Source organism: Erithacus rubecula (genome assembly GCF_903797595.1).
Source record: "Erithacus rubecula genome assembly, chromosome: 16".
Classification (NCBI taxonomy): Eukaryota; Metazoa; Chordata; class Aves; order Passeriformes; family Muscicapidae; genus Erithacus; species Erithacus rubecula.
The window spans coordinates 5351333-5375011 of NC_136668.1; the positions used below are offsets into that span (position 1 = coordinate 5351333).

The 23679-nt window shown below is 43.1% G+C and overlaps 1 protein-coding gene across 4 annotated transcripts in view; it reads left to right on the forward strand.

The window, feature by feature from the left end:
* Positions 1-23679, forward strand: part of TENM2 (teneurin transmembrane protein 2) — a gene marked incomplete at its 5' end in the record, with an annotated part of 475212 nt that overhangs the window by 339269 nt on the left and 112264 nt on the right. For all 4 annotated transcript variants that reach the window (XM_079319918.1, XM_079319917.1, XM_079319915.1 and 1 more), the window contains 2 exons: positions 11391-11504; positions 23393-23598. In XM_079319918.1, the coding sequence (XP_079176044.1) occupies positions 11391-11504; positions 23393-23598 (320 nt within the window). The remainder of the gene's footprint in view (positions 1-11390; positions 11505-23392; positions 23599-23679) is intronic.

Genomic DNA, 23679 nt, shown 5'->3' on the forward strand with positions numbered 1-23679 from the left:
CTCAGTGATTTTCAAGAGTATATTTGTGTGTATATTTCTTGAAACACTAGTTTCAAGTCTCATCTAGGTTCTTCCTCCTCTTGGAAACAGAATAAAGACAAGCAGGGTACTTTGTTCATTATAATGGTGTCTTTTAGGTGTGAAATTAAAATTGGATTCAATTTGCTTTGTATTAACATTGAATGCTCACAATTGCTCAAAATAGAGCAAAATTGAGTTAAGAGCATCCCTTTCTGCTCTCCTAAGCCTGTTTCAAAAGTGGCAGTATTTTGGCAAGGCTGGTAAAGTGGATATTGTATAATGTGATCTGGGATCCTCCAGGCTGAAAGATGCTGTATTGGGTAAATAAAAATACATACACTTTTCTTATTAGTTACAGTCATCTAGTTCAGATGCAAGACCAAAAAGATTGCAGCCTTGATTCTTGCAATTGCCATAAGAAGTGAGTTCACATTACACAGTCTCAGGAACTGATTAATCGTGTGCCAGTTCTCTACGCTCTCTACAATCTAAGGCCTGTCATGAGAATAAATGAGCAGTGCACTGTATTCTGCTTCTCTTTTAAGGTCTTTGTCATGAGATTCCAGATTCTGAAGGCAGCACGCAATGCTGTTACCCTTCCCGTGACAAAAAGATTGCTCAAAGTGGCACAAAATCAAAACATTTCAGTGAAGAGGGCTGAGAGGAGGCTGAGCAGGGATGTTCTCTCTGGCATCACAGAGGCACTGGGGAGCAAACACCCACCCAAGGGACAGCTCGTGTCCCTGGGCTGGAACTCTGCTTGCCTGGCTTTATCCTGGGAATTGGGCACCTGCTCTTCACATCGGCCACTTCTCCCTGCCCCCAAAGGAGCTGCAAGTGTGTGCAAGCTTTTCAACTATTTTTGGAAGTAGAAAAGCTGCAGATGGAAATAGAGGAATGAACTTTCAAAGCATTGCATGGCAGATAAGCACACAAATCACATTACTCCTAATGGGATTTGTGGGTATATCTTTCATGCTGTGCTTTGAAAATCCATTCCATTCACTTTATTGACGTGCACAGAGAAATAAATCAGTCAGCTTGGCAGGGGGGGTGATCAATTTAAAAAAAAAAAACAAGCAAACTTTTTTGGGTACCCCTGTTTATTCTGTGTGAACACAGTGACAATGAAGCATCTTATAGCCCTTCTTCCATCTCCTTTTCAATCTTTAATAACAATTATTCAAAAGAAAGCAATTAATTCCTAGCAGAAGTTTTTTTGCTGCTGACAACAATACACTCACTCATAGATCTTTTATGGCATTTCTATAAAACATTTCTTAGGCTGGATGCTTTAAAGCAAACATCTTGTTCTAAACAGCTTATTGTCTAAAAGAGTTTACATGCTGAGGGTGAAATTATGCCCAAGGATTTCTTTCTTATGTTTAAGACAGTGTGAAGTCAGCTCTCCTTTCCATTGTGTTTTCCAATGGTTCCTGCATTTCCCTGGTGAGCAGAAGGAGCAGGGCTGACACTGAGCTCATCCCTCTTCCACAGCCAGAACTGTCCACAGCTGAGGCTCTGCCTCCTTTCCTTTGGTTCATGTCCCAGAAATTTAGGTGCTGGAATTCCCATTTCCCATTTCTGTGTTTATAGGAATGCTCTGGGTGAGAGAAGCCCAGAGCTGATTCTCTCTGCAGCCGTGAGGAGCCCAGCAGGAATGGCAGCCTGAGATTCCTTACACTGATTTTTTACAAACAGTCCTCACTGCTTTCCTCCTGAAGCCAGAAAATACACTTTCTGTTTCAAAAGTTACAAAATGTTGCTGTTGTTGTCATTGTTTTAAGTATAAAACTATTGCAGACATCAGGCACAATTAACAAGACCATAAACCTGTGGCTGGGTAACATATAGAAGCTTGTACGTGAGTAACAATATGAGCTTAATTCCATTGATAAAGAAGTGGGAAAAAAAACATGCAACAAGATATAAAAATGCACAGCAGTGCCATTATAGTTAATGGAATTTTCCATTTTCAGCATTGTAAACTGCAAAAAGTGACTCTGAGAAGTGAGAGGTCTTGTTCAGTGTTATAGGCAGGGTAAATAAGACAGCAAAATGGTTCTTTATTGTGCTCTCTAGGTGTAATGCAGGCAAGCCTATTGTTTTATTGAAAATAGTGGTATCTGTACATTCTTGAAGTTGTGGATTTTGCTTTATATGTATAATGGGTATAATACTTCATATGGTGTTCCCAAATGAACTTTTAATTTCAATTTATTATGAAAACGTAGTGCATAGCACATAGCATACTGATGATTTAGATGAATTGCTGAGAATGAATGACCTTGAAAGTAAGCCATCTATTTGTTGTTGAGTTTCAATAGTCACAGTCAATAAGCAGGACTTCTTGCATATATTCCACATTTACAAGTATTACATTTACATCAAATGATCTATTTTTGAAATGCTGCTTTAACCTTACCTACAAACAATTGAATGGCCACAAGTAGAAGAGACAATATAATTGAAAATGCATCCAAATGTTCTATATGAGCTCTGTAATATTCTAAGTCATTAATATAAAAGCACAGGTTCATAAATACACTAAGTACTGGTAGTCCAGAGAATTATGCTTTTCTTTTTAGCCGGTCTTTGATCTCTGCTGTCAACCCTGTAAAAGTTAAGTCTTTATCTGCTGTGTCCCTGAGATCTCAAACAAAATATTTTGAAAATTCATCTCTCATAATTACAACTGACTCTACTGTGCTATTAATTAGAGTATTTACCATTGTACTGATGAATAGCTACACTGGGTTGAGACACCTGCACAAAAGTTGTGGCATGTCAGCAGTTGCCATTTATGTACTGCATTCTCTGCCTAAAATCATGCTGCTTCTAGGAAATGCTTTATGGCATAAAAATTCCAGGGTTTGCCTGTGATGAGTGGTACTAAATATTCCCTGGATTGCCAGTCTTGGTGGTTGGGTATGGTCATGCTGCATCAAGTTGTGCCAAACACTTGAAGAAGCACTGGGTGCACTCAGGAGTGTGATGTATGTGTAGCAGCAGCTGGGCTGGGTTAGATACAAGTCAAGTTATCCCTTCATTTGTCTCCAGCACCCAAAAATTGTTACCTTGTGAGAAGGATAAATCATGTATGTGCTTTGCCCTACTCATTCTCCTACTTTGGTCATTCTAGGTCTTTTCTGAGAGAAGGGGTGGTAGCATAACAATATTCCTTGCTTTATTTACCTGTCCCATACTGATTTAATGTTTGACTTACTTGAGATTAACATCCAACCCAAAATTGTCTTTCTGTTTGATGTAATTCAGCTGAGAAGTCATTATTTTACACGTAGTTAAAATTACTCCTCTCCAGCATACTTTATTTTACAGGTTTGAACTTCATCTGCTGATTTCTGGCCCAGTTGCTCACTTATTTTATGTCCTTGTGCAGTTCTCAGTCAGGTCCCTTCTTGAATAATGCATTATCAGCAGCAGACTGTGCCCCCTTCCCTGCATGGCCTGTTTTCCATTTGGAATTCTATCACAGATGTGATTAGTTCGGACTTTTTCAAATAGTACTTTAGACTTTCCTGTCTATAATATATCAAAAGTGGCAGATGTCCACCCAGCAAGCCACCAATGTGGCTTTTGTTTTTTGTTTTAGAAAAAGGCATGGGAAGAGGATCAATTTTTGTGACATCTCTTGGATACCCTCAGGAGAACTCTGGCATCCTTGTCACAGTCACATGAGGTATTCAAGGAAGAATAGAAAATTCTGACACTTCTGAATTTTAGGAGAGACTTCATTGTTTCTCTGGCAAGGAAATCAAACTTGCTCACGTTGTTTAAGACTTCTCCTTTTAAGTAGCAAGACTCATATTCTTTGATAATGATATTTCAAGCACTTTACTTTATCTTTAATGGGTGGATTGCAGGTTAGAGCTCCTGGACACACTGTCCCTTTCTGCCAATAGCAGAATACGAAAGGACATGAATATAATTGTGAGATTTCTTTGACACACCTTCCTCAGCCCTTGACAAGGACTCCTGTCCCATCCCAGCTTCATCCTGTCAGTGCTTGTACCTCTCCTGCTGCAAATGTGGCTGAAGGCTGGCCAACAAAATTATCGAGCAGAGGGTGGTGCCAGCCTCTGTAAATCATCTGTGATTTATTGATACCCTTGTCTGGCATATGTGTTGCCAAGTCCAGTTTTTGTGGGAGAGGACTTTTCCAGATTGTCCCCAGTGGTGATGCATCCTGTACAAAAAGGAGCACGGGCAGCTCTGCCCATCTGACAGAGCCCCCCTGCCCTCTGTTCAGTGCCTGTTAATTGTGAGCACATCAGCAAGGTATGGATCTCAAATAAGATTTAGTTCAGTAAATTCTGATCATTTGTGTGTGAACTGTCTTTCAGCCTCTTCAGATATGAGAGGAGCTGGGAAAGCTTCTCCCTTCCCCTGTGACAGTGACTGAGAATCCAGGCTCCTCAGCAGAGCCCTGGCAGCACTGGGTAGAATCCACTGAGTGTTTGCAGCACTCTGCAAGTTTTTCCCATGCAGTTCCCCATTGCTCTTTCTGACTTTCAGCCCCCTGCTATTCCTGTCTCGGGCATCTCTTGAGGAGAGGTTGTCAGCTGTGATGGATTGTGCATTCATTCTGTAATGGGGGCAAGTAATCACTGGGGAATAGGCCTAATGCACTTGTTTCACTTGTGACTTGGGTTGAACTTGAACCTCTTTCTCCAGAGGAATAATAAAAATTTAAATTACTATGTTTCTAATCTTTTAAGTAACTGTTATTTTATGAATAATAATTGAGATCAGTAAGATCAATTTCTGGTATTCCTGAAGTTTTGCTACATGATCAAGAAGTAGTAACTAATAAAGGACCATGAGTCTCAGCTTAGTAAGATTTTATACAGGTAAGCCTGCAAGAATGTTTAATTACTTTTTAATTTTTGGGGGAATACATTTATTCTTTTCAGATTGTTTAAGTACCCATCTATATGCACCCAGAAGTGCAAAATGCAAACATTGTGATGCATTAAGACTATTGTCAGACCATATGAAATAAAAAAATAGATGTGCATACAGGTCTTTGAATAGAGATGCTATGAAATTAACATTATGCTAAGATTTATTAGTTACCTTTTGTTTCATCATGTCTGTGATTCATTAGATCTGGCTTGGAAATTAATTTAACGTTGCTGAAAACTGCATAATAAACACCAAGAATTGCATCATCATTCACCTCATGAGTGGATGGAAAGGAAACTGAACATTTCTGCTCCTGTAGCACAATGGCCTTGGAACAGCAAATGTGCTTTTAGTGTATGTTTGTTCATGTTGTTCATGATATAATGGAATATTGTAATATCATGGTCCCAGACACACACTGGATATATCCTGACAAAGTCATGTTTGATGGATTCATTGTGGATGATGTTAATTCAGGGGTTAATAAGCATGACTAGTCGGAAATTAGACTATGGAAACATTCTTAGTTCTGTTTCAATTGTATAATCTGCCCATCTTTTTTTTTTTAGTTGCTTAGGGAATAGTGAATTTTCCAACAAGCAAGCAGTGTGTATTTTACAGACCCTAACTGGGAAGATGCAGTAGGAATGGGGGAAATGATGGATCATTAGTTTGCATATTTCTCCCTTTAAGAAAGAATATCATCAAGGGATAAGTGAAAATCCTCATTCTGCTCTGCCTATTGGCAGACACTGAGCTGTACTGCAGGGACATCTCCAGCTCACAAGGACACCAGAGCTCTCTCCTTTTAAATATGCAAGGTCAGGAGTGACAAGAGCACAAAGACAAGACAGAGAGCTTCCTGAGCTTGGAAACCATTGTCCTTTAGACAAAACTCTGCCTGGTGTGGGCAGTGGGTTCATGGCCACAATGAGAGAAGACCAGTGAAAGAGGAATGTGGGGACACTATTGAGTTTAGAGAATTTCAAGATAATTTGCATGTAAGTGTTATCAGTTTCCTGTGGATTTGTATACCTTTTGGGACTTCTTAAAATAATATGTGATTCACTCTAGCAGCCTCTATCTTATGTAAGTCTTAGATTGATCCTTGGCAGCTCTGCCACCTGGAGTGATGAACCAGGGGTCTGCTTTTGTTCTTGCTGGGCATGCAAGTTTAGCTTCCAGGTGCTTTTGCTCCCTGTATGTGAATGGTGCTAGAGTGGAGTGAGAAGCTGGTTATTATTTTTGACCTTAACCTCAAAGGTTTTACTTCAATATGTATTGTTTATGAATTCTCATGGTTTAGAGAACTATTCTGATTTACTAGATGTTAGTGTTAAATGAACTCTATAAATTCTGACAAGCGCAGTCTTTGAACATCAAGAGAGAACTTTGAAAATATGTTTAAATGTTGAGAGTGGGGAAAGCAAACACATAAAAATAATACCTATAAGTGCTCTGCACAATACAATTTGTGGATACAACAAATTGTTTTTGGGGAAAAAAAAAAAAAAAAAAAAAAAAAAAAAGCCAGTTTCAAACTAGAAAAGCAGAAAAAACAGCAAACAGACACAAATTGACTAGCCCAAATTTCTCCTCTGAGACACATGCACTCAACTTCTGCGTGGATCCCCACATTTCTAATTAAATGGGCTTCTACTTATTCCTTTGCTGGAGGCATTTTTTTTTGATTAACAGAAAGGAAGGTTAATCATATAAATTTTCCATCTCACGGCGTTGTGAAGCAGCAGAGAGAAGGTATCTCCCTGTTCCCCCTGCTCGGCTGCCACTCAGCCCTGCTCAGTGCAGGCACAGACTTTCCCCTCAGGCCCCTGTGACACACTTTTCTCCACTCATTCTTGGTGGAAGGAGAACATTCCTGGTGTTTGTGACTGCAGCTGTCTTAGTGGAAGTGTGTGGATCACCTCATGGATGTGTGAGCAGATTCTCAGTCTCCAGGAGGGATGGAGCAGACATGCAAATCCCTGCCCCATTAGGAAGGAGCTCTAATTGCTCCTACCTAACCTGCATCCATGATTAAAACACAGTTATTAATGAAACCATGGTGTGCTTGGAAGCAGATGGATCACAAGTTTTTTTTTTAATACCGTGTTAATAAGATCTTTTATAATTCCTTGTCTGAATTTACCTGGTAATTATAAGGTAGCAACTATAATTTTCTTGGACAGACTATTAGTTATGATTTCTTTATCTCTCTGTTGTAAGGACTGGCTCACACTTGAAGCAGCAGGCTTTCATCTCTGCAAGTGACCTACATTTATGGTTGCACTCGCAGTAAAATTTAAGAAAATGGCAACTTTGAATAGACACACTGAGACACCAAAGTCTAATTCTCCTCTGTGACTTGTTTGCATTGTAGGGATTTGAAATTCACTCAATCTTTATGCACTCTTGGCTTTTGGGGCTGGTCCAGCTGAATCGGGTGGTGTCAGGGTGTGGGAATTGCTGACAGCACCAACACCCTGAGCTGCTCCTCTGCTGACCCAGCCCAGCACAGCTGTCTCTGCTCCATGGGGCACTTCGGATGAGCTGCAGTTTGGTGGGGATTGAGCTTTGTGAAAGATTTTTCAGTTTCATTTGCTTAATAAAAAAAAAACAAAACAAAACAAAACAAAAAAAAAAAGGTTACTTGAGATTAGACTGAAAAAGCCTTTAACAATGTTTGTTTTGGCAAGACAAATAAGTTTTAATTGATTAAATCATTTGATTCTACATAAATTTCCTGTCTGTTTTCCAAGGATTCTTAAACATTCTGTAGAAACAAATTTTGACTAGTTTCTTTCCAAAACATCCTTTTCAGGTTCATATCTGGTATTTAACATAGCAGAGGTTTTAAGGCATTTTTTGCTTGTTTTTGTGAGGTATTTTGACATAACAGAAACGAAATTTGCAAATTCAACATGAATATGAAATCTGGCAACTGCCCTTTTCACAGAAAATGTCTCCTGATTTTAGTTACTATTCTTAGACATCTGCTTAGTCCATAGGATGTCCAGGGGAAGAGGGACTTAGTAAAGATGTCTTGCTTCCCTGCTGCTTTTGTCAAAAATACAGAGGTTAAACTCTGCATAGATTGCATGCTGAGAGATTTCCAGGGGCTGGGATAAGTGGATTCTGGGAGTGGGGGGTGCTTTTTGTTTTCTTGGGGCTTAGGAATGCACATATGAATAAGTCACATCTAAATAGATTTCCTGCATTCTGAGATTATCAGAGTGGTAGCTCCAGCACTGTAAAGGGCAGTTTCTGTGAGAAGTGTTTTGCTTCTTCTATCCCAAACATTTACTCTTTGAACATTTAGTGTGTGGCCACTGATGGGCTGTTTGTGACCACTATAATCACTTTGAATTGGATGCAAAATATCTGATAATCTCCTGTGGATCTGACACTGCAGAAGAGAACAATTCAGAAGGTACCCATAATAATTTTCTCTTTCCTGCCCAAAAATTGACAGTGAATCCTCTCAAACACCTTTTGACATAACTGGAAACGCTGTTCTCTGTGGTGTATAGGTTTAAATACATGCTGTGCAAGCAGAAAGATGCAAAGAAAGAAGCTTGGTGGGCTTTATCCCTCACCACTGCTCTGTATTGAGAGTGCCATGGGGATAATGTGATGAGAGTATGCAGGTAGCTGTGTTTATACAAGGTGAAGATGCACATAAATCCACTGGCTGAATGATTCAGACCTGTCAAGTCTCATGCATAATGCACAGGACTTATTCAATTAGCCCTGCCACAGTGCCTATAACTCAGGCACTTGTGCAGGGCGTGCTTGGCCTGGCTCCCACTGCTCAGCTCGTGTTCCAGGTGCAGCTGCACAGCCACACAGCCCTGTCCTGGCACAGGAATGGCTGGGAGCCCATGGGCACACAGCCCTGTCCCTGTCACAAGGATTGCTGGGAGCCCATGGGCACACAGCCCTGTCCCTGGCACAGGAATAGCTGGGAGCCCATGGGCACACAGCCCTGTCCTGGCACAGGGATGGCTGGGAGCCCATGGGCACACAGCCCTGTCCCTGGCACAGGAATAGCTGGGAGCCCATGGGCACACAGCCCTGTCCCTGGCACAGGAATAGCTGGGAGCCCATGGGCACACAGCCCTGTCCCTGGCACAGGAATGGCTGGGAGCCCATGGGCACACAGCCCTGTCCCTGGCACAGGAATAGCTGGGAGCCCATGGGCACACAGCCCTGTCCCTGGCACAGGAATGGCTGGGAGCCCATGGGCACACAGCCCTGTCCCTGGCACAGGAATAGCTGGGAGCCCATGGGCACACAGCCCTGTCCCTAGCACAGGAATGGCTGGGAGCCCATGGGCACACAGCCCTGTCCTGGAACAGGAATGGCTGGGAGCCCATGGGCACACAGCCCTGTCCCTGTCACAAGGATTGCTGGGAGCCCATGGGCACACAGCCCTGTCCTGGCACAGGAATAGCTGGGAGCCCATGGGCACACAGCCCTGTCCCTGGCACAGGAATAGCTGGGAGCCCATGGGCACACAGCCCTGTCCTGGCACAGGAATGGCTGGGAGCCCATGGGCACACAGCCCTGTCGCTAGCACAGGAATAGCTGGGAGCCCATGGGCACACAGCCCTGTCCTGGCACAGGAATGGCTGGGAGCCCATGGGCACACAGCCCTGTCCCTGTCACAAGGATTGCTGGGAGCCCATGGGCACACAGCCCTGTCCTGGCACAGGAATAGTTGGGAGCCCATGGGCACACAGCCCTGTCCCTGTCACAGGAATGGCTGGGAGCCCATGGGCACACAGCCCTGTCCTGGCACAGGAATGGCTGGGAGCCCATGGGCACACAGCCCTGTCGCTAGCACAGGAATAGCTGGGAGCCCATGGGCACACAGCCCTGTCCTGGCACAGGAATGGCTGGGAGCCCATGGGCACACAGCCCTGTCCCTGGCACAGGAATGGCTGGGAGCCCATGGGCACACAGCCCTGTCCCTGGCACAGGAATAGCTGGGAGCCCATGGGCACACAGCCCTGTCCCTGTCACAGGAATGGCTGGGAGCCCATGGGCACACAGCCCTGTCCCTGGCACAGGAATAGCTGGGAGCCCATGGGCACACAGCCCTGTCCCTGGCACAGGAATGGCTGGGAGCCCATGGGCACACAGCCCTGTCCTGGCACAGGAATGGCTGGGAGCCCATGGGCACACAGCCCTGTTCTGGCACAGGAATAGCTGGGAGCTCATGGGTACACAGCCCTGTCCTGGCACAGGGATGGCTGGGAGCCCATGGGCACACAGCCCTGTCCCTAGCACAGGAATAGCTGGGAGCCCATGGGCACACAGCCCTGTCCCTGTCACAGGAATGGCAGGGAGCCCATGGGCACACAGCCCTGTCCCTGTCACAAGGATTGCTGGGAGCCCATGGGCACACAGCCCTGTCCTGGCACAGGAATGGCAGGGAGCCCATGGGCACACAGCCCTGTCCTGGCACAGGAATAGCTGGGAGCCCATGGGCACACAGCCCTGTCCCTGGCACAGGAATAGCTGGGAGCCCATGGGCACACAGCCCTGTCCCTGGCACAGGAATGGCTGGGAGCCCATGGGCACACAGCCCTGTCCTGGCACAGGGATGGCTGGGAGCCCATGGCCACACAGCCCTGTCCTGGCACAGGGATGGTGGCTGCCCATGGCTGGGAGCTGGCAAACCTTCCCTTCCTGAGGCTGTGCAGGCTTGAGGCCATGGGTTCAAAAAACTAGAATGTGAAAGGATTGGCACAGCCCTGGGTTGGTCAGGGAAGCTCCATCTACAGAATGAAGATCGAGGCTCTCTAATGGCTTCACACTGAAAGAGAGTAGGAATAGGTTGGGTTTTGGGAAGAAATTCATCCCTATGAGAGTAGTGAGGCCCTGGCACAGGCTGCCCAGGTGAACTGGAAATGTTCCAGGTGAGGTTGGACAAGGCTTGGAGCAGCCTGGTCTGGTGGAAAGTGTCCCTGCCCATGGCAGAGGATTGGAACTGGATGATCTTTCAGGTTGCTTTCCGCCCAAACCATTTTGGGATCCTATTATTGTAATGTATTGATTTAAATGAGTTGTACTAAACACAAAATAATTGCATTACCAAGTCACTACTTTACATAGGGCTAGAGAAGATTTAATAATCAACATACAAATTACCGCCTGTAATTTAAACTGGGAGCTGGTACTTGCAGCAAGTGCTTTGTTTCCCCCGCACCGTGTGAGTCGGGAAAGCGGCTCTGCCCGGCGTTGTGAGCATTCTACATTTTGTATTTCAGTGCCACACAGATGTGTGCGAGTGAACCACAGCTCGCTTTTGTTTATGTGGCTTTTTGCCAGGGTGGGGGGGATGCCGCGGCCGCAGTCGCCGGTTCTTTTAGCGCATCCCCGTGGCCGCGGGGTGTCGGCAGCCGCGCTGACCGCTGTGTGTGTCCGTGTGTCCGCAGCCATGCATCTCCTGGGGCTCAACTGGCAGCTGCAGCCGGCCGAGGCTCCGACCTTCAACAACGGCCTGCGCCCGCCCGGCGACGACGGCCCGCCCGCGCCGCCTGCCGGCAGAGGTGGGTCCGCGCCGCGCCCCGACCCGGCCCGAGCCGACCCGAACCGACCCGGCCCGACCCGAACCGACCCGGCCCGAACCGACCCGGCCCGGGCCCCTCCGACTCGACCCGACCCGACTCGAACTGACCCGACCCGGCCCGAGCCGACCCGAACCGACCCGGCCCGAACCGACCCGGCCCGACCCGGCCCTCCAGACCCGACCCGGCCCGACCCGACCCGCCCCGACCCGACCCGACCTGACCTGACCCGACCCGAGTGAACGAGCGGCCTCGTACCGCCCCGAAACACCACTTGAACCAATACAAACTGCCCCAAAACCACCCCAAAACACCACCTGAACCAGCACAAACTGCCCCAAAACACCACCTGAACCATCACAAACTGCCCCAAAACCACCCCAAAACACCACCTGAACCAGCACAAACTGCCCCAAAACACCACCTGAACCAGCACAAACTGCCCCCAAACTGCCCCAAAACACCACCTGAACCAGCACAAACTGCCCCAAAACACCACCTGAACCATCACAAACTGCCCCAAAACTGCCCCAAAACACCACCTGAACCAACACAAACTGCCCAAAACACCACCTGAACCAGCACAAACTGCCCCAAAACCACCCCAAAACACCACCTGAACCAGCACAAACTGCCCCAAAACTGCTCCAAAACACCACCTGAACCAACACAAACTGCCCCAAAACACCACCTGAACCAGCACAAATTGCCCCAAAACACCACCTGAACCAGCACAAACTGCCCAAAACACCACCTGAACCAGCACAAACTGCCCCAAAACACCACCTGAACCATCACAAACTGCCCCAAAACTGCCCCAAAACACCACCTGAACCAACACAAACTGCCCAAAACACCACCTGAACCAGCACAAACTGCCCCAAAACCACCCCAAAACACCACCTGAACCAGCACAAACTGCCCCAAAACACCACCTGAACCAGCACAAACTGCCCCCAAACTGCCCCAAAACACCACCTGAACCAGCACAAACTGCCCCAAAACACCACCTGAACCAGCACAAACTGCCCCCAAACTGCCCCAAAACACCACCTGAACCAGCACAAACTGCCCCAAAACACCACCTGAACTGTCAGAAACCACCCCAAAATACCACGTGAATCAATACAAACTGCCCCAAAACTGCCCTCAAACGCCACCTGAATACAGCACAAACTGCCCCAAAATCACCCCAGAATGTCACCTGAACAGCACAAACTGCCCAAAACTGCCCAAAACACCACCTGGACCAACACAAACTGCCCCAAAATGCTGTCAAACCATCACAAACCGCCCCAAAACACCACCTGAGCCATCACAAACAGCCCCAAAATGCCCCAAAACTCTGCCAAACCCCCATAAACCACCCCAAAACACCACCTGAGCCACCGCAAACCACCCCAAAATGCCATCTATCCCCCCCCCCCCAAAAAAAAAAACGCCACCAAACCGCCCCAAAATGCCCCAAAACACCCCTGAACCCCCCAAACCTCACCAACCCCCCCTCATCCTCATTCTCGGGTGCTGGCACTGATTCGTGTGGCTTTGGTTTATGGCTGGTGAGGTTGTGCTGCTGCAGATGCTGAAGTGTTCACAGAAACGTGCTGTGTTTGCTGGCTCCATGTTCTTTTTCCTGGCATAGCGTGGAAATGTTGAAGAAAGAGGAGGCTGAGGGAGCTGGGGCTGTTCAGCCCCGAGAGGTGGCTGAGGGGAGCTCAGTAATTGTGTAAATATCTGCAGGGAGGGCTCGGGGCATGGAACGGGCTCCTCACAGTGGCTCCAGTAGAGCAGGAGGCAGTGGGCAGGAACTGATGCCCAGGGAGCTCCACCTGACATTGGACAGAACTCCTGTGCAGTGACCAAGCACTGGATCAAATTGTCCCAGTCTCCCCCACTGGTGATATTCCAGAACCTTCAGGACACAATCCTGTGCCCTGTGCTCTGGGATGACCCTGCTGAAGCAGAGGGGTTGGCCCAGATGTCCCCAGTGATCCTTTCCAACCTGACCTGTTCTGGGATTCTGTGAAAGGCTTGATTTAACACAACTGCATTGTAGTGCTTGAGAGAAGTCAAGGATTGGCTTGCAGCCCAGGACCACATCCCTGGTTCTTCTCTCTCAGATGAATCCTGATAGCAAACACCAAGGACAGCAGAATTTGACCCATGGTAAATAGTCTGTCCTGTGATATTAATGTGAGAGAGAAATTAGACAACGAATGGTTTCTTTTTCTCTTAAAGAAAAACTGTGTTCCAGAGGAGGATAAGAAAGAAATGGCAATAGAAAGAAAAAATAAGTAAAAGTTAGAACCAGAAATACTTTCTTAAACTGCAAAAACATGTTAAAAACACAGAGAAGTTGTCACGAAAAGGATTTAAATCATTTAAATGGAATGCCTTTTACTGGTGAGGCTCAGGGGTTTTCTTTGCTATATCACAGTAAGGTCTTCTCTGGTTATTACAAAAATTATGGGGAGAAGACAGAACAGAATGTTCCAATTAGACAAAGCACCTCCCACACTTTAGTGTGCTGGGATGGTGGATGGCGTGACTGGAACAGGAGAAGTCTGAGCACTTGATTTTTGTCAGCTGAAGAGTTCTGTTCAGAGGCTGAGCACTGTCTTGCACTCAGGACCTGTGGCTCACATTAAACTTGGTAATTGCCAAAGTTAGAAGCAAATGCTGACACAGGATTCTTGTACTGGAAAAACAATCAGTTAAAAATAGAGCTGGGAAAGGAAACTGAATTGTACTTTTATAAGCTTGATAATTTTATGGATTTGCTTCCTTTTTCAGTAAATGCTGCTGCTGCACCTCAGCTTCTCCATGTTTTCCATTGAGGGTCTAGTTTTGACTTCCTCCTTGTCACGAAATCCTACATCCTGATGGTGCCAAAAACCTGAAAATTTTTAGACAAGTGTTCATTAGTTGGGCTTTCATCTGTGACTGGCTGTAGGTTGAAGTGCCTGAGCAGCACATCCCTAAGTGCAAGGCAGAATGTTTGCATTGCTGCTGAGCTGCCTCCAGGTTGTGCACAGGTGAGAAACCCTGTGGTTTTGGGCAGGAACCTGAAGGGCTCAGGTCGGCAATTATGGTCATTTAGCAGACAACTGCAGGGCTTTAGCACCTTTCCCAATTCCCTCCCTGCAGCTTTTTGTTGCCATCTCTGTGCAAATATAGGGCAGCAGGACTGCAGAGCTGGAATGTGCTTCATCTGCCTGGGGCACTTCAGTGCAAATTCTGGCAGTGTATCCCAGCCCCACTCTAATTAGCTCTGCACATTTGAAGAGGCTGAGATGCTGTTTTGGGAGTGGTAACCTCCTGTAGAGGTGACGAGGAGCCAGAAATGCTGGCTACATCTTAAATTGCTGCAGTTAACTTTCCTCAGAGCATGTTGGAAAAGTTTACTTGTTCTTCTGACATTTTGTAGAAGGTTGCTGAAATGCTGGTAACGTGGGGGAAGGAGGAAGAACAATATTTAGGCAAGTAATCTTTCACAGTGGAGTAAAACAAATGACAGGTTTGGATGAACACAAGGAATATCGAAAAGACAAATTCTTTAAGCAGGGAAGGGTGATAAGTTTTTCTACCTCACCTTTCTTTTTATTATGTCCAAGTTAATATTGCTATCCCAGCAGTTTTTAGTAAAGCCTCTGACAGCTTTTAACACAACAACCATTCCTGGGCTCTGGCTGTGGAGAGTGACCTTTCTATAATTGACAGAACTCAGAATGAAGCCATTCTTTTCAAAACATGGGTCTCCCAAAGAAACCTTTAACCCCTAGTCTGAGAAGGGCCACTTAAACACAAGCTGTGCCTACTCAGCAAGCAAAGCATTTTAAAGTAGAGCAATTTGAAAGGAGAAGGAGAGGAAAAAAAAAAAAAAAAAAAAAAAAGAGAGAAAAAAAGAAAAGCAGGTATTCGGTTTGATCTGCCTGTTCCTTATTAAGAGACTAAATTCTGGTAGGAAATAATAAAACTGCAGTTTAAGAGGAATGTAAATTACTTTATTACTGCATTTTCCTATCTGAATGAAAACAAAATTCACTATTAAGATAACACAGTTTCAGGTTTTTTATAATTACACACTACATCTCACTAATAGTGGGTATGTCTGAAAGGAGCAGGCAAGTGTAATGGGCAGAAAAATCCTCAGTGCTGCTTTAAAACTGCAAGTGAAGTCCACCATGCTGTGAAAGTTGTGTTCAACTAGGGATTTAAATTAGGAGACAAAAATTCCATTCTTAATACAGATCATAAGGCAGTATCCCTTCAGAGTGCATAAAACCCCAAAAATTGATACTGCCTTGGAATTTCTACAGGGATGAGATAGATTGTAATGACATTACAAAAGCTTTCTGAGAGTCAAGCCCATTTATCTCTTATGTATGTCTTATTGAGTAAGGATAATGTTAGAATTTGGGTGTAATTAATCTAAATTAAAGGGGAAAGTGGGGGGAAAAGAAAAGAGGCATGTTTGGGAATAATTGCTTCTTGAAGAAGTCAAATAGATGCCCTTACGGGATTTATCTGTGCCTAAATTCTGTTAATCTATGCCAAACGTTTTCTACATTTAAAATTATGTGGTGGGCTAGACACACATTTCCATAAAATCTGTGACTGTGTGCTGTTTCCTTTCTAATTGACAGAATATACCATAAATTCAACTTTTATCATTTCAGAGGACACCTAAGATAAGCTACAATTTATGTGGAAATATCCAAACTAACTCCAGCTGAAGACACATATAAAGAATGCTTTGGTGTCAGCTTTTTGGTTTAGGACATATTGTCTTTGATGTGCTCAAAATTTTAGCAAATTCTATGGTAATTCAGAATTGACTTAGTATTTTTTATCTTGATTGCTTGCTATAGTAATGTTCTAGAAAGCTGAAAAACACAGGAAGAGATTGTGATCTCTGATTCTAGAAGCTCCCATTTTAAAAGACACCAGAAGTAATTGTGGACAGTTGTGTGGAAAGATCACTTTAGGTATAATAAGTATACTGACTATTTGGAAAAAGTTGGTATGAATTTGTGTTTTCATACTCACATATGCCAGGGTTTACTTCTCTTTGGATGAACCAACCTGATCCGAGTTCATGTTCAGTTTGAGTTATTTCACAAAGTCTACCTCAGTGTGTGTGGATTTCAGAAAGACTTTTTTGAAAATATTACAGTTACTAAATATTAAAGTACTGAAGTTTAAAAGTATATGTATATGAAAAATACCTGATTCCAGATATCAAATACAGAATTGCAAATATAATGTCAATAATCAAACTAAGAATGACTAATAAGCTGTTAAATTTGGCATCATCTCACTTGCTTTTGAGATCAGATAGAGGAAAAAACAGATTCTACTGATGCCGCAGAAATTTTCCTTGGATGGATGTGGAAAGCTGAGCTCAGCAGTCATTGTGGGGCTGTGCAGGTTGTCTGCAGCTCTCTTGAAATGATGCTGAGATCTCTGCCAGATGCTGCAGCTGCAAAGTCACATTTTGGTTTGCACACAAATTGTTTTCGAATAGTTAAGGTATTTTATTAGCAATGCAGCACACAGACAATGCTGAAGGAGGAACAAAACTCTGAAATGGGAGGATCTGCCATCCTGGCAGAGGGGTGAGCTGGGGTTCAGCTGCAGGCTCCTGATCACTGCCTGAGTGCTGCCCCACTGTGCTCCTGCTGGAGCCACCCAGCTCACAGGGTAGGGGCTCAGGAACACCACGGGGAGCTCTCTGTAAAAATAAACTCATCCCTCATTAACTATGGAAACAACATGGATCTCTCTGTTTCCACTGTTTCCTGCCAGACACTTCGGTACAGGCGATCAAAATGTAATAACAGGCAACGTGTTTTAAATGTCACTTCTGTTACCTTCCTTCAGTTTAATCAAGACAAGCCATCATTTTCCAGGTGGATTAATCTTATTAAGTAGTTACGTGGCTAATGTAATGTAGATCTTAATTAACACATTAGGAAGCAGAACTATTAAGATGGAGGCTCTGAAGGCTTGCAGATGTGGTCTTCTGAAAATACACTAGAGTCAAGGGCTGGCTCAGAAAAGCAAAGCATTTGGCTAAATTCAACAGAAGACAGAAGAGGAGTTTCAGATTTGTGGATGTTTTAATGGTGATAACATGAGTTGCTCTGTGCACAGTTAGGTGATGAAGTTTGGTATCTATCATCAGAGATGATTGTTATCCTGTTTAGAAATCCGTACTGGTATGTATTTGCTCTTTGTGAAATGCAGTGAACCAACAGATCTTAATTTTCAGTTATAATTTGCTTTTGATTCTGAAGGCAGTGACTCTTGTGAAGCCATGCTCACATGAATGCAAAGATGTTCCTAAGTTTTTAGATCTATCAGGTGTGTCATTTTTCACTAAAAGTAAGCTGCTTTCTTTCACTGCTCCATTGATTGGCTGAAGCTGAGCCAGAGCTGAAGTCTTGTGCAGACACTCCCTCTGAAGATTTTCTTTCCTCTTGCCACAGTAGTAATTTAGGATGCTGACCAGACAACCTGAGGCTTTGGGTTTGCACCAGAAGCTGTTTTTCTGGACTTCTGCAAGCTCATACACTCACAAGCTTCCTTCCTCCTCACTTCCCAAAACAGAGCTCATTGGTACCTCAGCACCTGCAGCAGAGCTGAAGTTCAGATGTGTCACAGCAGCTCCCCCAGACAAACTCTTATTGCCTGGCTTTTTAGCTCATTGCAGCTGAGGGAATTTGTTTTGCAGTAGCAGTCAATCTCTTGTACACTTTCCAGAAATAATCTGAGTCCTAGGGCACTTAGGTGGTGGTAGATACTTTGAAGTGTAAGTTCATACAGGGAGTAGTCAGTATGGTAATAGTGCACAACACTGATTTTTCCACTGAAGATATTTGTATGGAAAAGGCATTTTCTACTTTATTTTATTTGTCTTTCTGGAACAATAAGACATGTCTGGCCATATAAGTAGCAAATTAACTTAAAGAAAAAGGCTAAATTATCATGGAGAGCCATAGTAATTCTCTCATGGTCTTTTTTGGCAAAACATCAGTAAAATCTATATTTATATTGAATAGTTTCCTTTACACAGCTGTACCATAAATTTCTTCAGAATTCCAAGTCATCTGTGAAAATCCCTGGCTATATAAAAAGAACAACAGAAAAATAAGCTAGATAAAAAGATAAGGTAAGCTATGTCTGCAGCAGTGATTTGTAAAAAATACAGATTTACAGGAAAAGAAGGTAAAGAGAATTTAACCAACCTTGGTGGTATTTATTCCTTGTATTTAATTTGAGGTCATCCACATTCTCTTGGTAGTTCATTTCTGATCCATTGGAATGGTTATTCTGCTAGGTATTTTTCAAGAGTGCCATCAAGATGCAATTTGCAGTCATCCCCATGATAGCGGCACACAGTCACAGCACTGGAGTTAATTGCTGTTTAAATGTGATGTCTGTAGTGTGACACTGCTGGTAGCCAGATTTCATTTTTATTTTTAATTTTAGCTACAGTGTAGGATACTGTAGTTATAAATAATCAAGTATATCTGGTTGCAGTGTAAATACAGCTCTGCCTCCATAGCTGACACTGCTTGACATCAGTTAAATTAAAGGCTGACTGGGCATGTCCCATCCACTGCCACCTTGAATCTGACCTCCAGCTCACAGATGAGACCTGCTGACAACTTAGCAGGGGGAGTTTGCATTGCTGTTGTCATGGATTGCCTGTCTGATAGTTTCAAAGGCAAATATTCTTGAATACTAAAACAGTCTTTTCAAATGTATATGCCAAAATAGTAATTCAGCTGGGTAAATAAAACAGCAGTTTAAATGAGTAAGTGTTATTTAGTTGATGAATATATGTTTGACTGAGTGATTGAAATGGCTCCCCTGGGTAAGATGAAGAAGTATGCTTTAAAAACTCTTTTGTAGATGTTTATAGAGAGAAAATGACAGGAAAAAAAATCAAGTATCTATGGGGTTATGAGATAAACATAGAACTTTACAACAGTCACCCACAACAGAGAGAATGATCTTGGGATTGATTTGTTCACAGCAGTATGAGTAGTTTGGGTTAGTCTTTCTTCAGGGTTTGTCAGTTTGTCACATCTGTAACTTCACTTACATGCAGCTGATGCTCTTTGAATGTGATCTGCAGTGGTCCATCAAATGGAAAAGCTTCTAAAAATAGCTGGAGGGGAATGAGTCAGGTGGCAAGATACATTCTCTGCATTAGGAGGTGAGGACTGAAGGGAGCTATAAAAAAGTTTGAGTCTCTAGTGACAGGGTTTGCCAGTGAAGCTGTTAGTGCAGAAAAAGGCATTGTAAATACCAAAGCTAGGATGATGGTCTGCTTTTCAGGTTAAAAAAAAAAAACAACTTTGTCTATTAACTAAGGTAGATTCAGTGGCCATATCTACTGTGTATTGCCTCTCTGTATTGATATCCTGGGGAGGAAGGAACATGAAGATGCCAGTGCTGAGATACCTCCTGTAATATTTATATTTACTGCTCTGCCTTCCTCATCTTCAAGGTGAGAATTGTTAATAATTCTGTCATTGTTAATAATTCTGTTTTACAAGAAGACATCTGAGAGCAGCAAGATCATGACCAACCCAGGTGCACTGGCAGTATCAGAGCAAGGAGCAGAACCAAGATGCTGTCACTAGCTTTGTGTCTCATACCAACTAGGGTAACTCAGCAGGAATTTATGAGAGCATGGTTCAATAATGCATAATCTTTAGAGTTTATTGATATCTTGTTGGATTTAAAACTTTATAAGTTGTTAGCTAAGCTTGCAAATATGAAACCCAGATTTTCGCATATAACTCCAAGCATTTCTAAATTTTGTTATTACAGCATTGTAACTCCATAAAAATAGGCTGTCATAAATTAAATTCTTAAAAGCAAAAGGAAAGGATCCTTTCAGCATGCCAGAGGTGAGGCAGCAGCTGTTCCTTGCAGATGTGGCACAGGCTGGGTATAGAGCATGCTGCACTATAGAAATACAGACTGAAGAGAGTCAGCCATCTGCCCCATTCTTTGCTGCAGGTTAAATATATCTCAGTCACTTGTGAGAGATGATCATCTAACCTGCTCTTAAAATCCTCTGCTGTGGTGAACTTCTGTCACAATTCCTTTCCTGGGGAGATTTTCCTAAGATGTTCCAGGAGGAGTGGTTTGGAGAACTAGATTTGTGCTGTAGAGCAAAATAAAAATTCATCTGTGGGGAGATGCTTCCAACGATAATATAAAACTGAACAGAATAATTTCAGTGATAGGAACCTGAATCACATCTCTAGGCTCAATAATAACTACTAATTCAATTGTCTTATCTGCAGCATTTTTTATTTCACCATGATAACATCAATATTTTGATGAGAAATACAAAGGAATGGTGTTATTCTAGTAATTTTTTTAGGGGAAAGCCTGACATCCAATATATTTTTTAACCTTTGCACGTTGAAGGAGTATGAATGGTTCTCCTGATGGCTGAAATTTTATCATTTTAGCTTAATTGATGTATTTGAGGATTCTTGAGTCCTGAAAAATGCCCTTTCCCAGAGAGTAATACAAAGAAGAATTTTGGATATCCAAAGGAAGCTGACGCTTAATTTATCCAGAAATACTAAAACTTGATCCTCCATTAGAATTAAATTTATTTACGAAGTTACAATTCTAGAGAATAAGCAAAACCATTGACAGTTTTGGAGTTGCTTTAATAGCCAGTGAAAATATAACTGCCAACAGAGACTATTGTGGCTTTCCCATTGACATGCTCTGTACCTTTGCTGCACTGGATAATAATAATAATAATTCCTGGAAATAACTTTTTCTTTAACTTTTTGGCTATGGATATATTGCTCCTGAAGAACAAGCTTCTTTTGCAGATTAGATACAGTTGATGTTCATTAAAGAATGCTCAGTCTGCTTCCAAAGAAATTATTTACAGCATGCTTTTTAAGAATGTTGGAAAAATATTTATTGTTTATTTCCATATGTTGGAATTGTGAAGTAAATGTAATGTTTTCCAAGAAGGTGAAGGTGCCTGCAATCTTTTGCTGATTTCCTGGCTCTGCCAGTGATTCCAGTATAACATGCCACAGGTGATTTTTGGTGTGTTATCTGACCCTGATTTTCCTCTCCACATGGGTGGGTAAGAACTAATTTAAATTCTAGTGAGATGGTGCCTGTTTTCATTGAGATAGGAACCTTGAGATATCCTCTGTTTTCATTAGAAATTTCCATTTCCATTAGAAATGAAATCCTGTAGTTTCCATGAAGCAGGATGTGTTTGGATCTGATTGCATTCTGTGCTTCTGATGGCTCTAAGGGTACATTGCTTGACACTCTCAGCCATTTTTCCTTTTCTTTGCAGCCTCTTGTTGCAGCTTCTTCTGCTTTCTCTTTCTTTGTTAGTGCTGTGATGTTATTGTAGACCCATTAACATAGAAAATGAAAAAAACAAACAAGTTGCCAAAAACTGTGTAGCAGTTGGTATTCAGAGCATTCCTTTACCATTTCAAAACACTGCCAGCATAGTATCTGTTTCATTATGTACAAGTGTAAGTGCTGCTAACACAGATAATTTAGAATCTATAATTGAAACCGTGCTTTTGCAGCTCTCTCAATTAAAGATAGTCGAGACAGAAAAGCTCTTATGTACTTACCTGCTGGAATTATATGTTGTTCTGTGCCATCCCATTGCATTCATACAGTGCTGGAATGTATTTCAAAAGTAACTTGTCATTTATTGAAAATAGCATTACCCCACAGCTGAAAAACCCCCATGAAGTAAACACTGAGCTTTTTACAAATGTTGTCAGGTTGTATCAGAGGTATCACCACCATCCAGTCTATGGTAATAGTGGTATTAGTGATACCTTTAAACTTCTGTGAGTGTTAACAGATATTTTCTGTGGTTTTCTGGTTTATTGTAGTGTCTGTTGTAAGAATTTTTAAATGGATTTCTCACCAAGTTGTTTGAGAACACAGAACACAAAATCAAGCATTGCTGCATATTGTAGCTTAAAAACATTGCTAACTCCATGTTCTGCACTCCATGTTTAAAGTATGTGTAGCCTTAGAACCTGCTCAGTTGAGAACAGAAGGGATTTGCACCATATTTTCAAGTTGGCTGTTTCATGGGCTGGAAGCCAGAGCACTCAACCAGAAAGGCCTTGTATCTTGTCTTCAATAATGCATGCTGCAAAACCAACAAATGGTGTATTTTAACAAACCACAGCACAAGGGAAAAAGACTTGTAGATAGACCCTGCTTCAGGCAGGGAGAATTTAAAAGGCACTGCACTGTGCTAACTCTGTTTCAAGGGGAAGATGCACATCAGAGTACAGAAATTGTCCTCTAAACCCTTTTGTGTGCATTTCATTTCTTCTGTCAACTCTCTTGTCTGTGACCTAAAGTCTATTGGACTGCTTCAGTGGAGAAAACAGTGGTAATAAAAATTTGTCATGAGTTAATTTAGATTGAAGTTCCCCTTCAGTTCACCTTTCTGACAGTTTTTTATAGCCTGGTTGTGTAGAAGATGCAATTGATAAGAACACAGGGAGATTCACATGTGCTTAATTGACACTGCTGTTGCTGTTTGATCAGTGAGGAGCAATCACAGAATTAAAGGGTTTGAGGGATTAGATGATTGCTGATGCTCCATAGAAGAAAAGATTTGCAGAGTTTTTGCTTCAAATGTAAGGGCCAAATTCTTACATACTGATTGAAACAACGAGCAGATTGCATCAGAATAAGAAAGTTACAGTTTGATTTAAGAGGTGTCACTGCCACAGATGTTCATCATGAATGAATAAAAAACTACCTGTATTAAAACCAGTTATCTCATTTGATTTATATTTGCTTTTGTTTTATAGGACCATGGGTCACTAGGAATAGCAGCATAGATAGTGGAGAAACAGAAGTTGGCCACAGGGTCACCCAGGAGGTGCCCCCTGGAGTTTTTTGGAGGTCTCAGATCCATATCAGCCAGCCACAGTTCCTGAAGTTCAACATATCCTTAGGGAAGGATGCTCTTTTTGGTGTTTATATAAGAAGAGGACTCCCACCATCACATGCCCAGGTACTTTATCACTGTGTTTGTTGCCTTTGAATGTCACAATGTAAAATGTAGGTCATCTTTGTTAGGTTTATGTTGGTGGTT